This window comes from Salvia splendens, chromosome 3, assembly GCF_004379255.2.
Source record: "Salvia splendens isolate huo1 chromosome 3, SspV2, whole genome shotgun sequence".
In the NCBI taxonomy this organism is placed as follows: domain Eukaryota; kingdom Viridiplantae; phylum Streptophyta; class Magnoliopsida; order Lamiales; family Lamiaceae; genus Salvia; species Salvia splendens.
The window spans coordinates 17663138-17682500 of NC_056034.1; the positions used below are offsets into that span (position 1 = coordinate 17663138).

At 40.4% G+C, this 19363-nt stretch overlaps 1 protein-coding gene across 2 annotated transcripts; it reads right to left on the reverse strand.

Annotated features, from left to right (window-relative positions):
- Nucleotides 1–1489: 1489 nt before the first annotated feature.
- Nucleotides 1490–3688, reverse strand: LOC121794860 (aluminum-activated malate transporter 10-like). 2 transcript variants are annotated; one of them, XM_042193223.1, is made up of 6 exons: nt 3326–3688; nt 3099–3239; nt 2743–3015; nt 2545–2645; nt 2317–2460; nt 1490–2214 (listed from the first exon to the last, which is right to left on the reverse strand). In XM_042193223.1, exons 1-6 carry the CDS (start codon nt 3639–3641, stop codon nt 1828–1830), a joined length of 1362 nt encoding a protein of 453 aa, XP_042049157.1. In that variant the 5' UTR covers nt 3642–3688; the 3' UTR covers nt 1490–1827. The 2 variants fall into 2 exon arrangements, with proteins under 2 accessions (XP_042049157.1, XP_042049156.1); XM_042193222.1 differs by having other exon boundaries at nt 2317–2645.
- Nucleotides 3689–19363: the final 15675 nt, after the last annotated feature.

Below are 19363 nucleotides of genomic sequence, written 5' to 3' on the forward strand. Positions count from 1 at the left end.
TGCAAATATGTATTATTCATTTTAAAATAAAAAAATATATAAATATAAACATGCTTTAGCTTGCAAATATGTATTATTCATTTTAAAATATAAAATTATTGTAAATATATGTACATTTTAAATCACTGTAAATATTATATACAAAAGTGATATAAGTAGAGCACTAAATATTTATATTCAAAAATATTTAAAATGTTTATTTTGTTACATAGAGAATAATTAAGATGCATGGATCAAATTATAAGTACTATAGGATAAAAAAAGACTTTAACACAAGATTAAAAATGATTTTAACTAAAGAATAAATATAACAACATAATATATGCAACTTAGTAAAAGTTTAGATTACATAAAGTCTTTAAAGGTATTATTTTGATAATAAGAAGAAATATGAATGGATAAAATAAAAAATGAAAAATGAAAATAATATGTTTTTGTTGAGGATTGAACCCTAGACATCTTAGTTGAAAATCCAACAACCAAACCATTGAACTACTACATTTTATATGACATTTATTGAAAACAAAAATATTTCTACACTCTACGGAGGGGGCGGATATGCTATTTTCGGCTTGATTCAATGAAAAATTTAGGCTCTCCGGACGGTCGGGTAGGGGCGACCGCCCCCACCTGCCCCCTGGATCCGCCACTGCGTGCACTGACCCATGCATATCTATCAGCCTCTGGCAGTCTTCGGGGCTCGGTCTCCAAAGATACCGCTCCCCGAATATCGCTCTCACGCCCGCGCAAAAATTTTGCAGACACTCGACGGCTGTCGACTCGCCAATGTGGAGGTACTCGTTGAACATGTCGGCCGCGCCTCCGTACGCCAGTTGTCTGATTGCGACAGTGCACTTCTGTAAGGGCGTGAGTCCGGGTTTGCCAACTGCATCCTCTCTGATCCTAAAATACAGGTATCTTCTCTCTAAAGCACCCATGATATGCATAAACAGCGGACGATGCATCCTAAAACGTCGCCGGAATAAGGCATCCCCAAAACGCGGCTGCGGAGCGAAGTAGTCCTGATACAACGGAATATGTGCAGCAATGTGGTCACGGGGTATTGTAGTTCGACGGCGGATCGGCCGATGTACCGCCTGCTACCGCCGCTGCTCCCTATGGTGTAGCAGCCTATCTATCGCACCTTCCACAGCGACCTCCAATTCATCCTCGCTATCACTGTCACTAGTCATTCTAGATATACTTGAAAATAGAGATGTAGATAACACAAGTGGTGCGAATGAAATGAAGTTCAACGAGCCGCATATATAGAGTTTAAAAAAAAAAATTAAATACCGGACGTCCGACCCGGACATCCGACCCACGCCACAATGGCGGACGTCCGCCCGCCCGTCGCCCGCACGTCCGAGGACATCCGACGTCCTTACGGGACGTCCGTATCCGAGTTGAAACGCCACAATGGCGGACGTCCCGGTCGCCCGTCGCGGATGTCCGACCGGACGTCCGCCATTGGAGATGCTCTTATGTTCTTGGTTCAGTCAATCGAGTTGGAGCATTATGATCATTTGCAGCATTAAAATTCCAATCTTGGATTAAATTTGCCAAGTTTTTTTGGTTTTGGGGAAATCACCATGTGACTGCAAAGTAGGTAGAGTCTTGTGTAGTCTTGAATGTGCTTTTCCCTATTCTATGATGCACTTCTGCAGATATGTTTGATCAGTTTCTTCTTAAATCCCTTCTGTTTTTGTTCAAATGCACATATTTGAACATGGTCATCGCCAATAAGCAACCAACTTTACCAAAAGAAAGCATAATTTGTCTCTTTTCTCACAAACTCAGACCTTCTGAAGGGTCTTCATCAACAACCTAGTTTCCTCCTTTCGAGCTTTGTCCTGTCTTGGCTTCCTCTGCAGTCTCAACCTCAAATTCAGCCTTCTCCGCCGCTCCTTTCACTGCCCCTGCAAGCTTTTCTGTTCTGGCCGCAATCTCTATCAGCAACGACGAAACTGTCACTAATGGAACTACTTCTACTAGAGTCACGGCCTCAGCCGGCAGGATGGGCTGCTTCGACAGCGATTTCAAGGCGTTCTCGAGCTCTTGAACTGCATTCCTCATCTCCTCCACCATGAAATCTATCCTTGTTGGTTTCTTCATGCTGCTCATCACAACAGCAAGTTCTCTCATCACAGCTGAGGATTTATTGCTCAGTCTCACGCAGAAGTTGCCGAAATGCTGCTTCAGGGCATCAGGAACCTGTTTAGATTAGTTACAACACCAAACATCAGCTTCATGTGCTGCTGAAAAAACTAAACAAACAAATACTAAATCATGCTTTCACATTAAATTAAAATTCACCTTAGCATCCGAATTCATGCTCCCATTAAGCGCCTCGATGCAGTAAGCACAGCTTCTGAGTGAAGCTCCAACCTTGACATACTCCAACCATGGATGTCCGAAATTGAACTTGCCATGTGCCAGCTCCCATCTTGCGAAATTCGCCTGCAGAAACGAACCAAGTTTTGTAAGATTGTTGTCTTGATTGTGTTGTTCTTGAAAACTTATCAAGCAGAAAAGGGGACGAACCAAGGATTCTTCGGTGGCCTTAGAATTAAGGGCGCTTTTGTAGCCTTTTAATGTTTTGTCTGAAGTTTCACTGTCAGTACTGAAATAGTCAGCCACACATCCTGAGTTGAGAGCACAAAAAACTGATCAATTCCCTCTGTGTACTTTTATTACTACTATTTTTTTGTTGCATGTTATGATTGTGTTTATTACTCATACCATCTAAGGAATCAGAGAGCTTGTCCATGTTGTTCCTGATGAGGTTATGGAGCTCGGTTCCTGCCCAAACAGGGCAGAAAAGAATGGTTGTAATGATGCAGATGGAGGTGCCTATTGCAATGGTGGAGAGTCTGTGATGAGCCATTTCAAAGAGCTTCTCTACACGGTAGCCAGATACCGATATGAGGCTGAAGGTGAGGATGAAGATCATCGCCCCATAGTCGAATCGAGCTTTTATCAATGGGATGAAACGCGAGAACGTGGCTGCAGTAGCTGTACATATACTTCCATGTTAGATAAGTATGTTTCAGTATTAATACTAGTTTTTTTTATATAGGAAAAAGAAAAAAAGTTACCTAGAAGAAAGACTGAGAGTTGAAGAATGATGGGCTCAAACCTTTCTCCAGATTGGCTAGCAACCCAATGAACACCAACACCCAATGCTCCAGCCAAGAAAGTCCCAGTTGCCCTATTCACACATTTACATAGAGTAGCCCCTGCATATATACATATGGAGTCATTTATAAGAGAAAGAGGGAGGCATGGTGAATGAGAGAGTGAATGTAATTGATTAAGAACGTACCAACGGTGTACTCAAAGACGACCACCACAGTCATGACAGCCCACATAGCGTTGCCGCCTACTCCTTCGCACAAGGGCCTCATGTAATAGAAGAGAGAAACCAGAGAGAGCGCCAACCCCACCTTAACACAATGTATCGATTTCTTTGGCTCGTTTACTCCTAATCTCCATGCTCGTTGAAAAAAGCCGCCCACCTTGGACACGAACCTTTGCAATCCGAACCTGCTCTCTGCTTCTAGAACTCTCGACGTCCCATCTCCCATGTTGATCCTCCATTCTACTCCTATTTCCTTGTTAGTGTTAGTGTTACCCTCCATTTTTCTACCTAGCTCTACTGTGGAGGACTCAGCTTTCACAATCAAGATTAAGTTCACTGTCTGCCTTCTTGTGATTAGATGCTGCTCTTAACATGCACACATTACACACATATATATGTAAGAAATTTAGAGGTTCGGACACATGACTAAAACACTCCATCGCACAGCTGGCCCCACTTCCGACATTATTTATTAATTATATGTCTTATTCTTAAGCCAGAGATACGTCCCTTGTCTGATTTTTTGAGAGCTTAATTCCAATTAATGATTTATATATAGAGAGAGTTATGATCATATAATAACCCTCAAATCACGTAATAACCCTATAACTAAATATGAACCACACATATTTTCTAATCTTGTGGTTGAGATTCGAACTTAGATTTACTTCATAAAAAAGGCGTAGGGGTAAATATGTCATTTCTCTCATTTAATTTCTGAATTTCGCTCCATTCTTTCATTCTCTCTCAGTTCGATTCTCTCCTCTTCTCAGCGATTTTGTTTCCATATTCCCCTTCTCATCGATTTTGTTTCCAGATTTTCTTCCGATTTGGTTCATTATTCCATAATCTCCAGATTTTATTTCTTGATTTCTCGCATAATTGTTAATTGTGACCGGTGAGATGTTTTCTATTTTGCGTTCTTATTTTCATTAATTACCTGTTCAATTGTTGTCAGAATTTGTTTCGATGGAGTCTGTAGCAAATAACGAAGGTAACAATCATTATCTATTATTTAGCTTATTGATTGTGTTCATATTTTAATTTATTGATTGTTTTGCTTCATGTATTGAATTTGATTTTAGATCAATATTAGTTGTCGATTGGTTTATGTTTCTGATGTATTGAACTTCTTATTTAATTATATTATGTAGTGTTAAGATGATACTTTTGGCTTATAAATGTTAGGTTTAGTGTATAAAATGATAGTTTTACCGGATAGAATGATACTCTGAGTTGATAAAATGATACTTTTGGCTTATAAATGTTAGGTTTACTGCATAAAATGATAGTTTTGCCGGATAGAATGATACTCTGAGTTGATAAAATGATACTTTTACTGATTTGTAGGTATGTACATTCCTGTTTGTGATGATGCTTTGAAGCCAATGATTGGTAGTTAAGATGATACTTTTGGCTTATAAATGTTTGGTTTACTGTATAAAATGATAGTTTTGCCGGATATAATGATATTCTGAGTTGATAAAATGATACTTTTACTGATTTGTAGGTATGTACATTCCTGTTTGTGATGATGTTTTGAAGCCAATGATTGGTATGAAATGGCATATAAGCTGATAAAATGATACTTTAACGTGACAAAATGACATATAAACTGTTAAAATGATAGTTTAACCTGAAAAAGTGATATATAAGCTGATAAAATGGTACTCGCAGCAGATAAAATGTTACTTCGGACCTACTTGCAGTCGATAAAATGATAATCTTAGCTGATTATATTCGACACCACTATTACAAAACAATAGTATCAAGTCATACAAGTTACTATTACAACTACTAGATCTCTTTAGGGGGTTCAAATTCTCTAATCATATTTTCAACATCGATTTCCCCTTTTTTGCTATCATTCTGAAACTTCTGCTGTATCATTGTAAATGTCTCAAAAGCCTTCTTGTTAGTATCTCCAATAAGCAATGCTTCAGTATATTTGGCACGGAGTTTTGTGAAAGCCTCTGTCCCCTTCTTCGTTAAACCCGAATTCCAGTTACGAACAGCACCACCCATGTAAGTCTCCAAATGGTGCATCACATAAACTCCACAATCAACTTTATTTGTATCGTTCTGCCATGGCATAGTCATGTGTCTGGTTTTTGACAGTTTGACAATTCTCCCCATTGATGGATTAACTCCATTTCCAAGATAAATTCAGAAGAAATGTTTCTATTCAAATAACACAAAACATACATGAGGTTGATTAAAAATGATATTTATTACTGGTAAAAATGATATTATGGTCCGTACTAAATGATATTCAATGCATTTTAACTAATAAATATTGAATGCATTTAACTAAACATAACAACATACTTGGTGCATCTCCATATTTCTTCTTAATCAACTCTTCACTAATTAGAGCATTGTCAATCACATCCATCATTTGCATTTTGAGATTGAAGCACATGATATAAAAATGTTCGTACGCCCAGATCGGAAAGAATATCTAATTTTCAAAACATTATATACAAATGTCATTTTAAAAAATATAGGTATGTTGTTTAGGGTTTAGGTATGTTGTTCTGTAATGTATATCTCATTATGACTTACCATGTCATAATTTTCCCATTTGAAATTTTTAATTTTTGACACAAATTCATTTAACACTGAGCAGAATCTTTCTTGAGCCTCGGCTTCAGTCCATTCAGATTTCCTTGCAGTAATATTGTATACCTGTCATGTTTACATTTTTGTAAATAAATTTAACTTTTAATGTAACACTATTATTTATTTACTCGTTTACTGTAACGTAGGTGTGGTGTTGATGAAAAGACGACTCGGTGATGCCTTTGATTTGAATTTTTCATGGTAGTTGAGGTACACAACCCATGCATATATGATGTTGATACTGACGTATGTACGTGGAGCAAGGCTGTGGAAATCAATCTTGAACATGCTCATCATGTTGTTCTCATAAACCATCTCATAACTTATTTCAAAATCATATTTAATGTTAGTTAAAAGAATTTAATAAGAATATAGTTATGTAATTCAAAACTTACTATTCGCTTTCTTCATGTGTCATCAACCAGCACATTATTTCTTTCTCTTCTTTATTCAGTTTTCCTTTTATATTTACTGCTCTGACATTGTAGGGAGAACACAGTGCTTCAACAATTTTCTTTGTGGTTCTGGCACCTTTCTCCTTTTCAACTGGAGGTTCTTGGGAAACCATCTTCTTCCCTTTTGCCTTTTTCAAAATTTCTTCTCTCTCTTTTAAAACTTCATCATCTCCTATTTCACCATGTATATCCTCCATGACAGTGGATATTATGGTACATACTCTGTCATGCTTTCATTCAAAAATATAAATTGTTATTGACATAAGGGATATTATTTTACCCAATGGAACTCATATTATCAGCCAAAAGTATCATTTTATCAGCCAAAAATCTAAAACTATCATTATGAAACTAAAATTTCATTTTATCACTGAACCTATCATTTTACCCACTGAAACTTCATTTTATCATTTTTGATCATTTGAAACTATCATTTTATGATGCAAAAGTATCATTTTATCATTGAACCTATCATTTTACCCACTGAAACTATCATTTTATTCACCGAAACTATCATTTTATCATTTTTTGTAAAAGTAACATTTTATCATTTGAAACTATCATTTTATCCCCTTACACTATCATTTTATGATGCAAAAGTATAATTTTTCAAATAAAACAGAACAACCAAAAAACATCATCAAACATATATCATCTTAACCATATAAACAATCATTTTATGTACGTAAACTATCATTTTTAAAAGTTACCTCATATTCATCATTGAGAAAGAATTCAACTTCTTCCTCTAGAACTTTTTCTTTTTCTTCTCGAGCTGCTTTATTAGCCATTTCCTTTTCGCTTTCATTCTGTTTCTCTTGCTCGTTTTCCACCTCATCATCTTTTTCCTTCTCCATATCGTTTTCCCGATTAAAATTTTGATTCTCATCAGGAGTGTGGTCATATTCCGGTATCAGAGTGAAGGTAGGGAACTCATTCCTGTTTTTCAGTATAAATGTCCTCCCAGCTGCTTTAGTTAGCTCAATCATGATATCGATCCATTTAGGATCATCAATTTCATCATTGCTCATAGCATGTGTCATTGTTTTATGACTTTCTATAACATTCTGCACATCTTCCTCTCTCAATCCCAATGCATTTCTTGTTGTATCACAGATTATCTTAAAGCTATTAAGGTTCCTGAGTTTATCTGGCGCTGCTTCGAGGACATCAAGCATCTTCGACATTGAGGCTTTACAATCCCTGACAGCTTCCTTCCATTCATCTATGAAAATCTTTTCTTGACTTCCACTGGCTGCCCCCTTTTCATCATGATCATTCATCTTCAAAGCTTTTACATCTTCAGGTTCATCATCTTCATCTTCAGATTCATCATCTTCATCATTCTCTTCATGTGGTTGCTTTTTATATCGGTCATACTTATGACCGAGACCAAAATCTGAATCATTCATTTCTGCTCTTTGTCTTTCTTTCAACAGTTCGGCAGTCCATCCTTTAACTGTTGGATAACATCTTGGCACCATTTTTTCAAAGACAATTCTGTCCACGTAACAAGCCTACATTAACAAAAACTAATAATTAGTTTTTCTGTAAATAGATTCATAGACAATGGAAAACAAATATATTCTTACCACTACAAAGATAACTGGTCCGGTAAATATCTTTGCTGTGTTTCTTTTCCATCTCTTTTGTGTTTCAAGCAATTTAGATATGACATAGCTACACCAATTGTATTGTTTGATCTTCTCAACATCAGTTATGTAATCTAAAATTTGTGGAATCAAATTTCCATCAGCAGGAGTGTTAATCAAGGCATACTCCACGAGAACCATAAAATTCCATTTGAACCACTCACCACCTTCTTCGTCTTTCATCATCTGCTCTACAACATACTTTGGCACCATTTTTTTCTCTCCACCTTTACAGAATCTAGCAATTTGAGTTTTGATGTTGATATTTTTCTGAAATTTGATCCTATTCATAGGTAAAGATCCGATCGGGAACCCAAGAGTTATGTGAACATCTTCATCATCTAAAAACAGTGATTCCCCGCTGTTCAATTTAATTGATGAACTTTTATGGTTAAAGTTGTAAATCAGATAATATGCCAATGATCTTGGGAAACTTCTTATATTGTAGTTTAGGAGTGCGCCAAACCCAATCTCTCGAACAGCTCTTCTTTGATTCTTGTTTAGAGATTCAAGCATGTCAACGAAGAAGTCAGTATTCCTTCTTCCTGCCAAAGTCGGTGTCTGAATGGCTGTATCATCTTAAACAACTATTTTCTTGCCCTTCAGTGTGTTAAACGGTTTATGTCATTATATAAAGTCAAAGTATCATTATATCCCCTGAAACTATCATTTTATCCCCTGAAACTATCATTTTATCAAGTGCAACTATCATTTTACCTTCTGAAACTATCATTTTATCCCCTGAAACTATCATTTATCCCCTGAAACTATCATTTATCCCCTGAAACTATCATTTTACCCACTAAAACTTTCATTTTATCCCCTCAAACTATCATTTTATCCCTTGAAACTATCATTTTATCAAGTGCAACTATCATTTTACCTTCTGAAACTATCATTTTATACCATGAAATTATCATTTTATCCCCTGAAACTATCATATTATCCCCTGAAACCATCATTTTATCAAGTGCAACTATCATTTTACCTTCTGAAACTATCATTTTCAATTTAAAGAATATCATTAATACACAAAAGATTTATCATTTTACCTTTTGAAACCATCATTAATAGTCTATCATCATCATCAGCAGCAACATCACGAATGTTCTTTCCTAATACACAAAAGATTTCAGTGTGTTAAACGATTTATGTCATTATATAAAGTCAAAGTATCATTTTATCCCCTGAAACTATCATTTTATCCACTGAAACTATCATTTTATCCACTGAAACCATCATTTTATCAAGTGCAACTATCATTTTTTCCCCTGAAACTATCATTTTACCTTCTGAAACAATCATTTACTAAATTTCAATGAGTTCAAAACAACAGAGAGAGCATAACTTGTCACTTAAGTAGAACAAAACACTACTCACAAAATCAGCACTCAAATAAACTGCTTCGAATCTGCATTACTGCTGCACACAATTTTCTAAACGAAAGCGTTTTAATAGTAGCAGATCATGGCTTCTCAAGTGTAAAAGGTCAGGCAGGAGGTTAGGATATGAAATAAGGTATGAATTGATGATACAAAACCAAGTATGAAGTAAATTCAAAGTAAATTCATCATGCTGTCATATGTAACTCTAAATCTACACTAAAAAACTATAGAATCTAAAAAAATGAGAATCGCAGGCAAAATGATAAAATCGAGCAAAAACAAAAGTGAAATAAGTAAAAAACTTCATCCAACCTTTCTCCGATGATGCTTGAGCGTTTTCCGTAGTCATATTCCAGAATTCGGATGGTTTTTCCTTTGAAACTGAAGAAACAAGGTTTTGAATGCGATTCGGAGGGTTTGAGTGTGAGAGAAATTGAATTCAGCGTCTAGTTCACGTTTTCTTTCGTCGCGCCAATTTTATAATGAAATGACAATTTTGCCCTTATATAACCGAAATACGATAGTTTTATTTGATAAAATGATAGTTTTGTTAGATTAAATCTAGACCACATATTTTAAAAATATGTAGTGGAGATTTAGTTATATGGTTATCACACAAATTGGGGTTATCATTATAATGTGACCCTATATATATATATTTATCATGTTTGTATCTAGATTCTAACAAGTTGTTTGAATAAAGTACAATGGATTTGTAACGTTTATTAATTTACATAATCAAAATGGGAATGAGACCCTTTTGGTAGGTCACCTTAGTTTCTAAGCAAGAATATTTTGGTTTTTTATTACTATATATTTAATTTCATCAGTAACGTGAGCTCAGGAAAAGCCATGCAAATGGCCTAAATCATCCATATCTTCTCTCTCTCCACAAGCTCATATTCAAATACAGTATATAATTTATTTCTTGTCCTCTAGCAAGCTTGATGTCATGAATAAATAGTAGGATATACCCTAATCTTTGGAAGAGCAATGTGCGTATTTCTTCAATAAATACTCCATATTGCTTCTTAATTACTATACCTAATGTAAGTCATAAATCGTAATAAAGAGTAGAGCCTTTTAGCATCCGATAAAAGAGAAAACAAATGATATGTGAAATATGAGGAAAATTTGACACTAATTTGAATTTGTTTGTTCCAAGTTGCTATTCTTTATAGATATATCTTGCAGTAAACTCCAGTGAATTCTATTATACTACAGTATAAATGATTTATTCAGATTTTAATCGAATGAAATGACCTAAAATATTTAGGTTTGGTTCTGAGAGAGTAAAACAAAATGACCTAATTCTATTACACTGCTAGCTTAGTTGAATACAGCTGAATTTAATGACTTTTGCCGGTTACCAAATCATTAGTTCTATATTTATATTTGTAAATGCTACTGTTCCACTTTTTGGCTTATCTCCATCATGAAAAAGCCCTCACACATTAGCACTAATGTGTTCAAATTAGGTCATGAAAAAACTTAAATCCAGTGATCTTGATGTTTCCCATTGATGTTCTTTCCAATATTAACATAATATTTGCGTTCCTTAAATTAATTGCACTACTATGATTTTTCCAAAATTAATTAAAATTAAACCATATTCAAAGTGAAAAGAGTTAAAGATATCTCAAGTTCAACCATTATGGAATGTTGGAGCATCCACTATAGGAAGAAGGGGGCGGACGGCTCGGAGGGGGCGATTCCGGGGCTATCTATAGTGGGAGGCACGTCCGCCCCGGGGCGGACGAAAAAAAGTGGGGCGGACGCACCATCGGCGGAAACGGGGCGAGGACGGGGCAATAGGCGCGCCGGCCTATAGTGGGGCGGTGCCCGGCGCGCCTATTTCGGGGTGGACGTCCGAAAATATTTTTTTTATTCAATTTAATTTACCTATAAATACACCCCATTCCTCTCATTATTTTCACACCATTCCACCTCTCCCTCACACATATTTTCTCTCACTAGAATTTGTGGTATGAAATGGACGATTTATGGAACGACGCGTGGAATTCTCTGATCCAAGAGGTGCAGTACGAGGCCGATGAGGAGGAAGCGGCGGAACGCACGACGGAAGTGGCGGAGGGCGCGATCCCTCGTGCGATTAGTCGTCGGCGGACCATCCGACGAGACCATAGCGGTGCGCACCAGCGTCTAATGGCGGACTACTTTGTGGATAACCCCCGTTATCCACCCGAGATTTTTCACCGGCGATTCAGAATGTCTCAACCCCTCTTCAACCATATAGCGATGAAATTGGCGGAGCGTTACCGTTACTTCACCCTCCGGAGTGATTGCACTGGCCGGATCGGGCTGTCTAGGCTTCAGAAGTGCACCGCTGCAATCCGGCAGCTTGCGTAAGCCGAACCAGCTGATATGTTCGACGAATACCTACAAATGGGTGAGACGACTAGCCTCACGGTGCTTAGGCAGTTTTGTAAGGGGATTCGGGAAATATTTGGTGGGGAGTTCCTACGAAACCCACCCCTTCTGAGTGTCAAAGTCTGCTGGATATGCACGGTTCGGTCCACGGTTTCCCAGGAATGTTAGGAAGCATCGATTGCATGCATTGGGAGTGGAAGAACTGCCCGGTGGTGTGGAAAGGCCAGTTCACAACTGGATTCAAAAGCAAACATCCATCGATGATTCTGGAAGCCGTTGCTGACTACCGCTTGCGGATCTAGCATGCGTATTTCGGTGGTGCCGGCTCGAACAACGACATCAATGTTCTTCAGTCATCGCCGCTCTTCAATGACGAGTGTCGGGGTGAAGGTCCAGAAATCAGCTTCGTAGCCAACGGCACGCAGTACAGTAGGGGATACTATTTGGCAGATGGGATTGATAAGTCGTATTCTAAGCCTTGGTTACGGGTCAGTATGATGTGCAAAATTGATTATATCTGCAAAACAGTTGCTCAAAGTGTGCAGGTTAAGTGTTCTAGCCAGTAGGGAAGTTTCGGAATGTTCAGGTGACAAAGGGCGCCAGCATGATCTCATACTGATCAGGTGACAAAGGGCACCAGCATGATCTCATACTGATCAGTATTCGTGCTGAAACGGCTTGAGATGGAGAAGGCGGATAGCTGGGACGGATTACCCACAGTTAAGGGCAAAGAAGTCAACTTGCAATGAGGATTTACCCTAAAATCAAGGGTAACCTCCCTATAAAAGGAAGCCACTTGGAGAGAGAAAAAGATATAGACATTCACTCATTCACCACCATCTTTAGGTAGAGAGTTCTCTCGGTAATACCAGTCTTTCAGCCGTGTCCCGCTTCTTGCCTCGCCGCAGCCATGATCACCTGACGCCCAGATGTTCTCGGAGTTCCAGTCATCCTTATTCCAGCCAGCAAGATCATAGTTTAGGAGTTCCATCGCCCGGAGTGGCAAAACACTTTTATCTCGCTTTCGTAGTTTAATTTACTTGCATTTTCCTTACGTTGGATCTTGCTGTTTTTGAAGTTCACTGCTTTGAAGTATTTTGTTGAAGATTCGAACAATGTTTAATGCTATGAAGTTGATTTCTGTTCAGTTTGTCGAGCTGCTTTCTTTCTTTTCTGCCTAGTTAGTTAAATCTAGAGGTTCTGGTCGTTTTGAGTATCGAATGGTGTGTTTCCAGTCAGTAGTTTATTTCTTCGAGTTAGCATGATCTGTTTACTGTTATTTCATAGAGGTTTGTTTCATGCAAGGTGCAGTTATGTGTTTCTTGTCTTTTCCCATGCTGATCAGTAGGTGGGATTTCAGTTTCGATGTTTGATTTTCGATTTGGAATTTTTGATTTTAGATCTGTGTTCGTGAGTTATTAATCTGCGTTTTTATGATGCTGAATCTGGTTTGTTTACTGATTTTAGTTTGTGGTTGTTGAAGAAGATGATGTCCATATACAAGTTTGGGACTACTTTGCTTTTTAGATGCTTTTTTGCTTTTTGTCCTTCACCTTTAGTACACCCTGCAGATCTGTCAGCCTAGTCACCACAACTACCACTTATTCTCTGCTTTTCTGTTTAGCCTTTTATAGTAACCTAGTACTTTCCGCATATTTTCTGTTACACCGCATCCACCATAATTCCACGTACACTACTACATGTCGACCACCATTCACCCTTCCTAGTCAGCAGGACACCATCTTAATTTCCCGTCTAGGTAGAGACTCAACCCAAGCGTGATAGCTAACCAACCTTTCCAAATATCACCGCGGTAGTTTAAACGCACCATCTCTGTGGGATTCGACCCCTACCTTCACTATACTACCCAGTAGAAGAGGGTTGAGGATTCTTTGAAACCAGGGTCTAGGCTTAGTTAGGATCTCTATCCTGACCAGTAGGATATATCCTTGCTTGAACGACACCTACACACCCCTGTTGTCTTTCAAATGGCGCCGTTGCCGGGGATGGATGGCGTTTTTGAGTTGCTATTGTGTGTGATACTTTGGTGTATATATTGTGTATAATTTTCCTTTTTCTTTTCATTTCAGTTTATGAGCAGTAGCTCGCCTCCTGATCAGTGGAGGCCGAAAATACTCAAGCGAGGAACTATACTCGTAACCACTCGTTCTGGCCTGTCGACCACCTTGTCTGACCTAGGCACGAGTAGTGACGAAGAGAAGGGCACCATAGAGGGACCAATACCAGAAGAGAAACCACTGTTGGAAGGCATCCCAAGGGAAATGGCCAACCAGGGAGATGAAGACCCGGAGATCGGGACGCTGAACGCACATACTGAAGGAGAGCCACCGCAAGCCATAGTCGTTACTCCAGGGCAAACCACCTGCGATGTGAAACCTCATGTGATCGCGATCCTACCTACATACTGTGGGAAGAGCTATGAAGGGCCGTATGAGTTTCTTCATGAGTTTTGTAAAATTTGTAGGGCGCAGAGGAGACCAGCAGGAGCGACTGAGGATGATTATAGGCTGAAGGCTTTGCCATTTGTGCTCAAGGGAGAAGCTAACACCTGGTTCATGCGCCTGCCCCCCAACTCTATTGAGACTTGGGCCGATTTCAAGTCAGCATTCCTGGGTGAGTTTTTTCCGTCATCCAAGACAAGCGCGCTGAAGAGGGAAATAACTAATGTGAAGCAAGGGTATGATGAACCCTTGAGTGATTATTGGGCAAGATACATGGGTCTTTTGGAATCATGTCCCAACCATCGCATGGCGGACATTGAAGTACATCATACTTTCTACGAAGGTATGAACGCGGTAACCAAGGACCTGGCTAATTCATCGTCAGGAGGAAGCTTCACGCAGCTACGGGTCAACGAAGCGAAGAGAGTCCTAAGGAAACTACTGAATGCAAAGAAAGAGTATGACCATTCAAGGGAAGGATACAACCGAGAGCGGGCTGCTGTTGCCTCGTCTACTGATCAGGAAAATAAGCTGGAGCAGAAAATGGATTTGAAAATGGAGGAGCTGAAGAAGTCACTTCTGAGTGCGATCGAGAAGAGCACTCCATCACCTCCCCCAGCTGGGAGTTACAAGGGTGCAGAGCAGGGAAATCAAGGACCGAACTATGATCAGCCTAATGACTTCGGGAATATGGAGCAAGTTAATGCTGCGGGGTACTTCAATTCTAGTGGGCATTGGATTCAAGGTAGACAACGGGATGCACCATGGAGGGATCATCCAAACTTCCGATGGGGTGCTTCCGATGGGGTGACGGAAGCCAAAATCAGAACCAAGGTCAGAACCAGTACAACCCCCATCCGAACCAAAACCCTAACCGTGGAACAGCAAACCCAGACTACCAGCCCAACTGGTCAGGAAGAAACCAACAATCCCAAAACCAAAACCCACAAAACCAGAACCCGAACCCTGTCTATGTGCCGCCCCGCCAGAGAAACTTCCAAAATTTCCAAAATCAGCCGAACCCAAGACCCCAACACCATCTTAATTTCCCGTCTAGGTAGAGACTCAACCCAAGCGTGGTAGCTAACCAAACCACCCAGAATATCACCACAATAGTTTTAACGCACCATCTCTGTGGGATTCGACCCTTATCAACACTATACTGATCAGTAGGAGTGGGTTGAGGAATCTTTGAAACCTGGGTCTAGGCTTAGTTAGGATCTCTATCCTGACCAGTAGGATATATCCTTGCTTGAACGACACCTACGACACCAGAATCAATATCCTCAAGATCAGTACACCCTTCCTGCCCAGTATAACCAATACCCGCCTAATCAAGGCCAGCAAAACTCCCAGAACTATCAACACCAAGGGCCGAGTCATTTCCAAAATTCGAACAGGCCAAGGAGATCCGTTGAGGACATGATGGGTGAAATGCTAGCGTCACAACAGAGCATCAAAGGAGAATTGCAATCCCATAATGAGGTCGTGCAGGGGATGCAAAATGCCCAGAAGGAACATAAGGCGAACATGGATATGATGAATAGGCAGTTAGCTCAACTGGCCAGTTCGGTGGGTGATTTGAAGGGAAATGCGGGGAAACTCCCATCTACAGTCCAAATGCCCAAAAAAGCAAATGTGAGTCCATGTTGAGGTCAGGAACTACTTATGACGCGCCTCAACCGAAACGAACTAGTGGAGGATCCAATGGAACGAAGATAGGAGGCGATACCATTTCAGCGGAAGAATTAGGGAAACCTATGCCTCAGATGCAGGATCCATTCTTCTTGGATGATACACCAAGTGTAAGAGGTGAACCCGACACCCTACTGACCAGGAAGGAACCCCCTCAAGAGAAAGAGCCCAGAATGGAGGCCCAGACCCAGGAACTAACCAAGAAGGACTCCAAGAAGGTTGCTGAGGGACCAGTAGAGGAGAAAAAAGGGGAGAAACCATTCCCATTCCGATTTGTTACAAAGAGGAAGAAAGAGAACCCGGTTGACTACTTGTCGATTTTTGGGAAGTTGGATGTCACCATACCATTCCTCCAAGCCGTGAAGCTACCCCCTCTCAGGAAATTCATAAAGGACTTCATAGCCGGGAGAGCCCAGAAGGATGGCAAGATTATGGTGGAAGGGATAGCGTCAGCAATAGTGCAAGAGAAGTTACCACCCAAGAGAGCCGACCCAGGTATGTTCACCCTACCCATAACTGTAGGAGATGTGAAGGTCGAACATGCAATGTGTGATTTGGGGGCATCTATAAATGTCATGCCATTGTCTATCTATAACCGGTTGAAAGGAGTGAGGCTGTCAAATACCAGGGTGTTAATCCAACTGGCTGATAGGTCGTGCATAAGCCCTGAGGGAGTTTTAGAAAATGTGTTAGTTAGGATGCATGATTTTACCTACCCTGCTGATTTCTATGTGATCAAAATGAGTGAGCATGAAGCGAGGGAGTCTAGTGGAGTCTTGTTAGGGAGACCTTTTCTGAGAACGGCCAAGACAATAGTGGATATGGCTGAGGGGACTATTTGCATCGATTTTCATGGGGAGAAGTTTACCTTCGATATAAATGATGCCATGAAGAAACCCATCGATTCTGAAAATCTATGCTATGTTGATGTGATTGACCCCCTAGTCCAAGATTTTCTTGAGACCGAACTATTGCAGGAGAAACTCCAAGCTTTAGATGTTTATGAACAGGCTGACATGGAAGCTGCTGCATGGTGTGATCTGTTCAGTAGCCAAGGGTTGACTGATGAAGAAATAGAAGTAGCGATCAAGGAATTCTGCCAGAAATCGGAGTTCATTGGAGCCGCAGGGGCTCAGCTACCAGTCAGTATAGAAGAACCATCAGAGGAAGATTTAGAGAAAAGTGGAGAGGCCGAGAAAAACCCCTTACCCGAAGACACACTTCCACCCCAAGTTGAGCTGAAGAAGTTGCCACCGAATTTGAAGTATGCCTTCCTTGGAGAGGAGAACTCATATCCAGTGATCATCAGTAGCAGCCTTACGAAGGAACAAGAGGCTAGGCTACTGACCGTGCTGAGCAAGAAGGCGATTGGATGGAGTCTTACAGATTTAGTTGGAATTAGCCCCGACGTCTGCATGCACCACATTAGGTTAGAGGAATGAGCGAAAGCACATCGAGATGCTCAAAGGAAGGTAAACCCTAACATGCGAGAAGAGATATTGAAGGAAATCTTGAAGTTGTTGTGGCTAGGGATTATCTATTCAGTACCGGATAGTGAGTGGGTCAGCCCAATCCACATGGTCCCAAAGAAGTCGGGCATCCAAGTAGTTCAGAATGAGAGGAATGAGCTGATCCCAACGAGGCTAGTCACGGGCTGGCGAATGTGCATCGATTACCGTAAGCTGAACAATGCGACCAGAAAGGACCATTTTCCCCTGCCGTTCATCGACCAAATGTTGGAAAGATTAGCTGGGAAGAAGTTTTTCTGCTTTCAAGATGGGTACAACGGGTATTTCCAAATTTACGTAGATCCTGAGGACCAGGACAAGGCCACTTTCACTTGCCCGTTTGGAACCTATGCATACCGTCGCATGCCTTTCGGCCTATGCAACGCTCCAGGTACGTTTCAACGATGTATGATGAGCATATTTTCCGATTTGATTGAAGATTGCATAGAGATATTCATGGACGACTTCACGGTTTACGGAGACTTATTCGACTCTTGCCTTCACTATTTGGATATAGTTTTGGAAAGGTGTCAAGCAAAGAGTTTGGTTTTGAACTTTGAGAAGTGCCATTTTATGGTCACCGAAGGGATGGTTTTAGGACACGTGGTCTCAGAAAGAGGTATCCAAGTGGATCGAGCCAAGGTAGATGTTATATCCAAATTACCATTCCCTACTGATCAGAAGGGAAGGGTTTTCTGGGGCACGCCGGATTTTATCGAAGATTTATCAAGGATTTCTCCAAGATCGCCCAGCCCCTTACCAGATTACTTCAGAATGATGTGGAGTTCATTTTTGATGAGCAATGCAAGGCTGCTTTCAATCTTCTCAAGGAAAAACTGATATCCGCACCTATCATAAGGGCTCCTGACTGGAACCATCCTTTCGAAGTAATGTGTGACGCCAGCGATTTTGCGGTAGGAGCCGTGCTGGGTCAGAAGATCGATGGGAAGAGGTACGTAATTTTTTATGCGTCCAAGACTCTGAACCAAGCCCAGCGGAATTACGATACCACTGAAAAAGAGATGCTGGCAGTGGTGTATTCTTTCGAGAAGTTCCGACCATATTTGCTGGGATCCAAAGTTATAGTGTATACTGACCATGCAGCGATTAAGTATCTGATTGCCAAGAAGGAATCCAAACCACGCTTGATCCGATGGGTACTCTTGCTACAAGAATTTGATTGGGAGGTGGAAGATAAGAGAGAAGTCGAGAACAAGGTGGCAGACCATTTGAGCAGAATAATGCAAGATGGAAACGGTGACGATGTGCATGATAAGTTTCCAGAGGAACATTTGTGTGAGGTGATTTTCGCGCCCAGAAAAATTGATTGGGAAGAAGTGTTGAAACTTACTGGTCAGAATGATGTAGTGAAAGGAAAAGAGAAGGTAGGGCAAGAGCCATGGTATGCGGACCTGGCCAACTACCTAGTAACTGGAGAGCTTCCAGAAGTACCGAGTGTTACCAAAGCCCAAAGAATGAAGATCAAGAGTGAAGCAAAATACTACTTTTGAGACGACCCCTATCTGTGGAGAGTAGGGTCCGATCAAGTGATAAGGAGGTGCATTCCTGACTGGGAGCAGCGGGATGTTTTAACCCACTGCCATTCGTTAGCATGTGGAGGGCACTTCGGGTCCAAGAAGACGGCAAGGAAGATTCTGGATAGCGGCTTTTACTGGCCAACTCTCACCAAAGATGCGTACGAGTTCTGTACGAGCTGTGAGCATTGCCAACTGACCGGTGGAATATCTGCCCGGGATGAAATGCCGCAGGTACCCGTAATAGTTTGCGAGCTATTCGACATATGGGGAATGGATTTCATGGGGCCTTTTCCT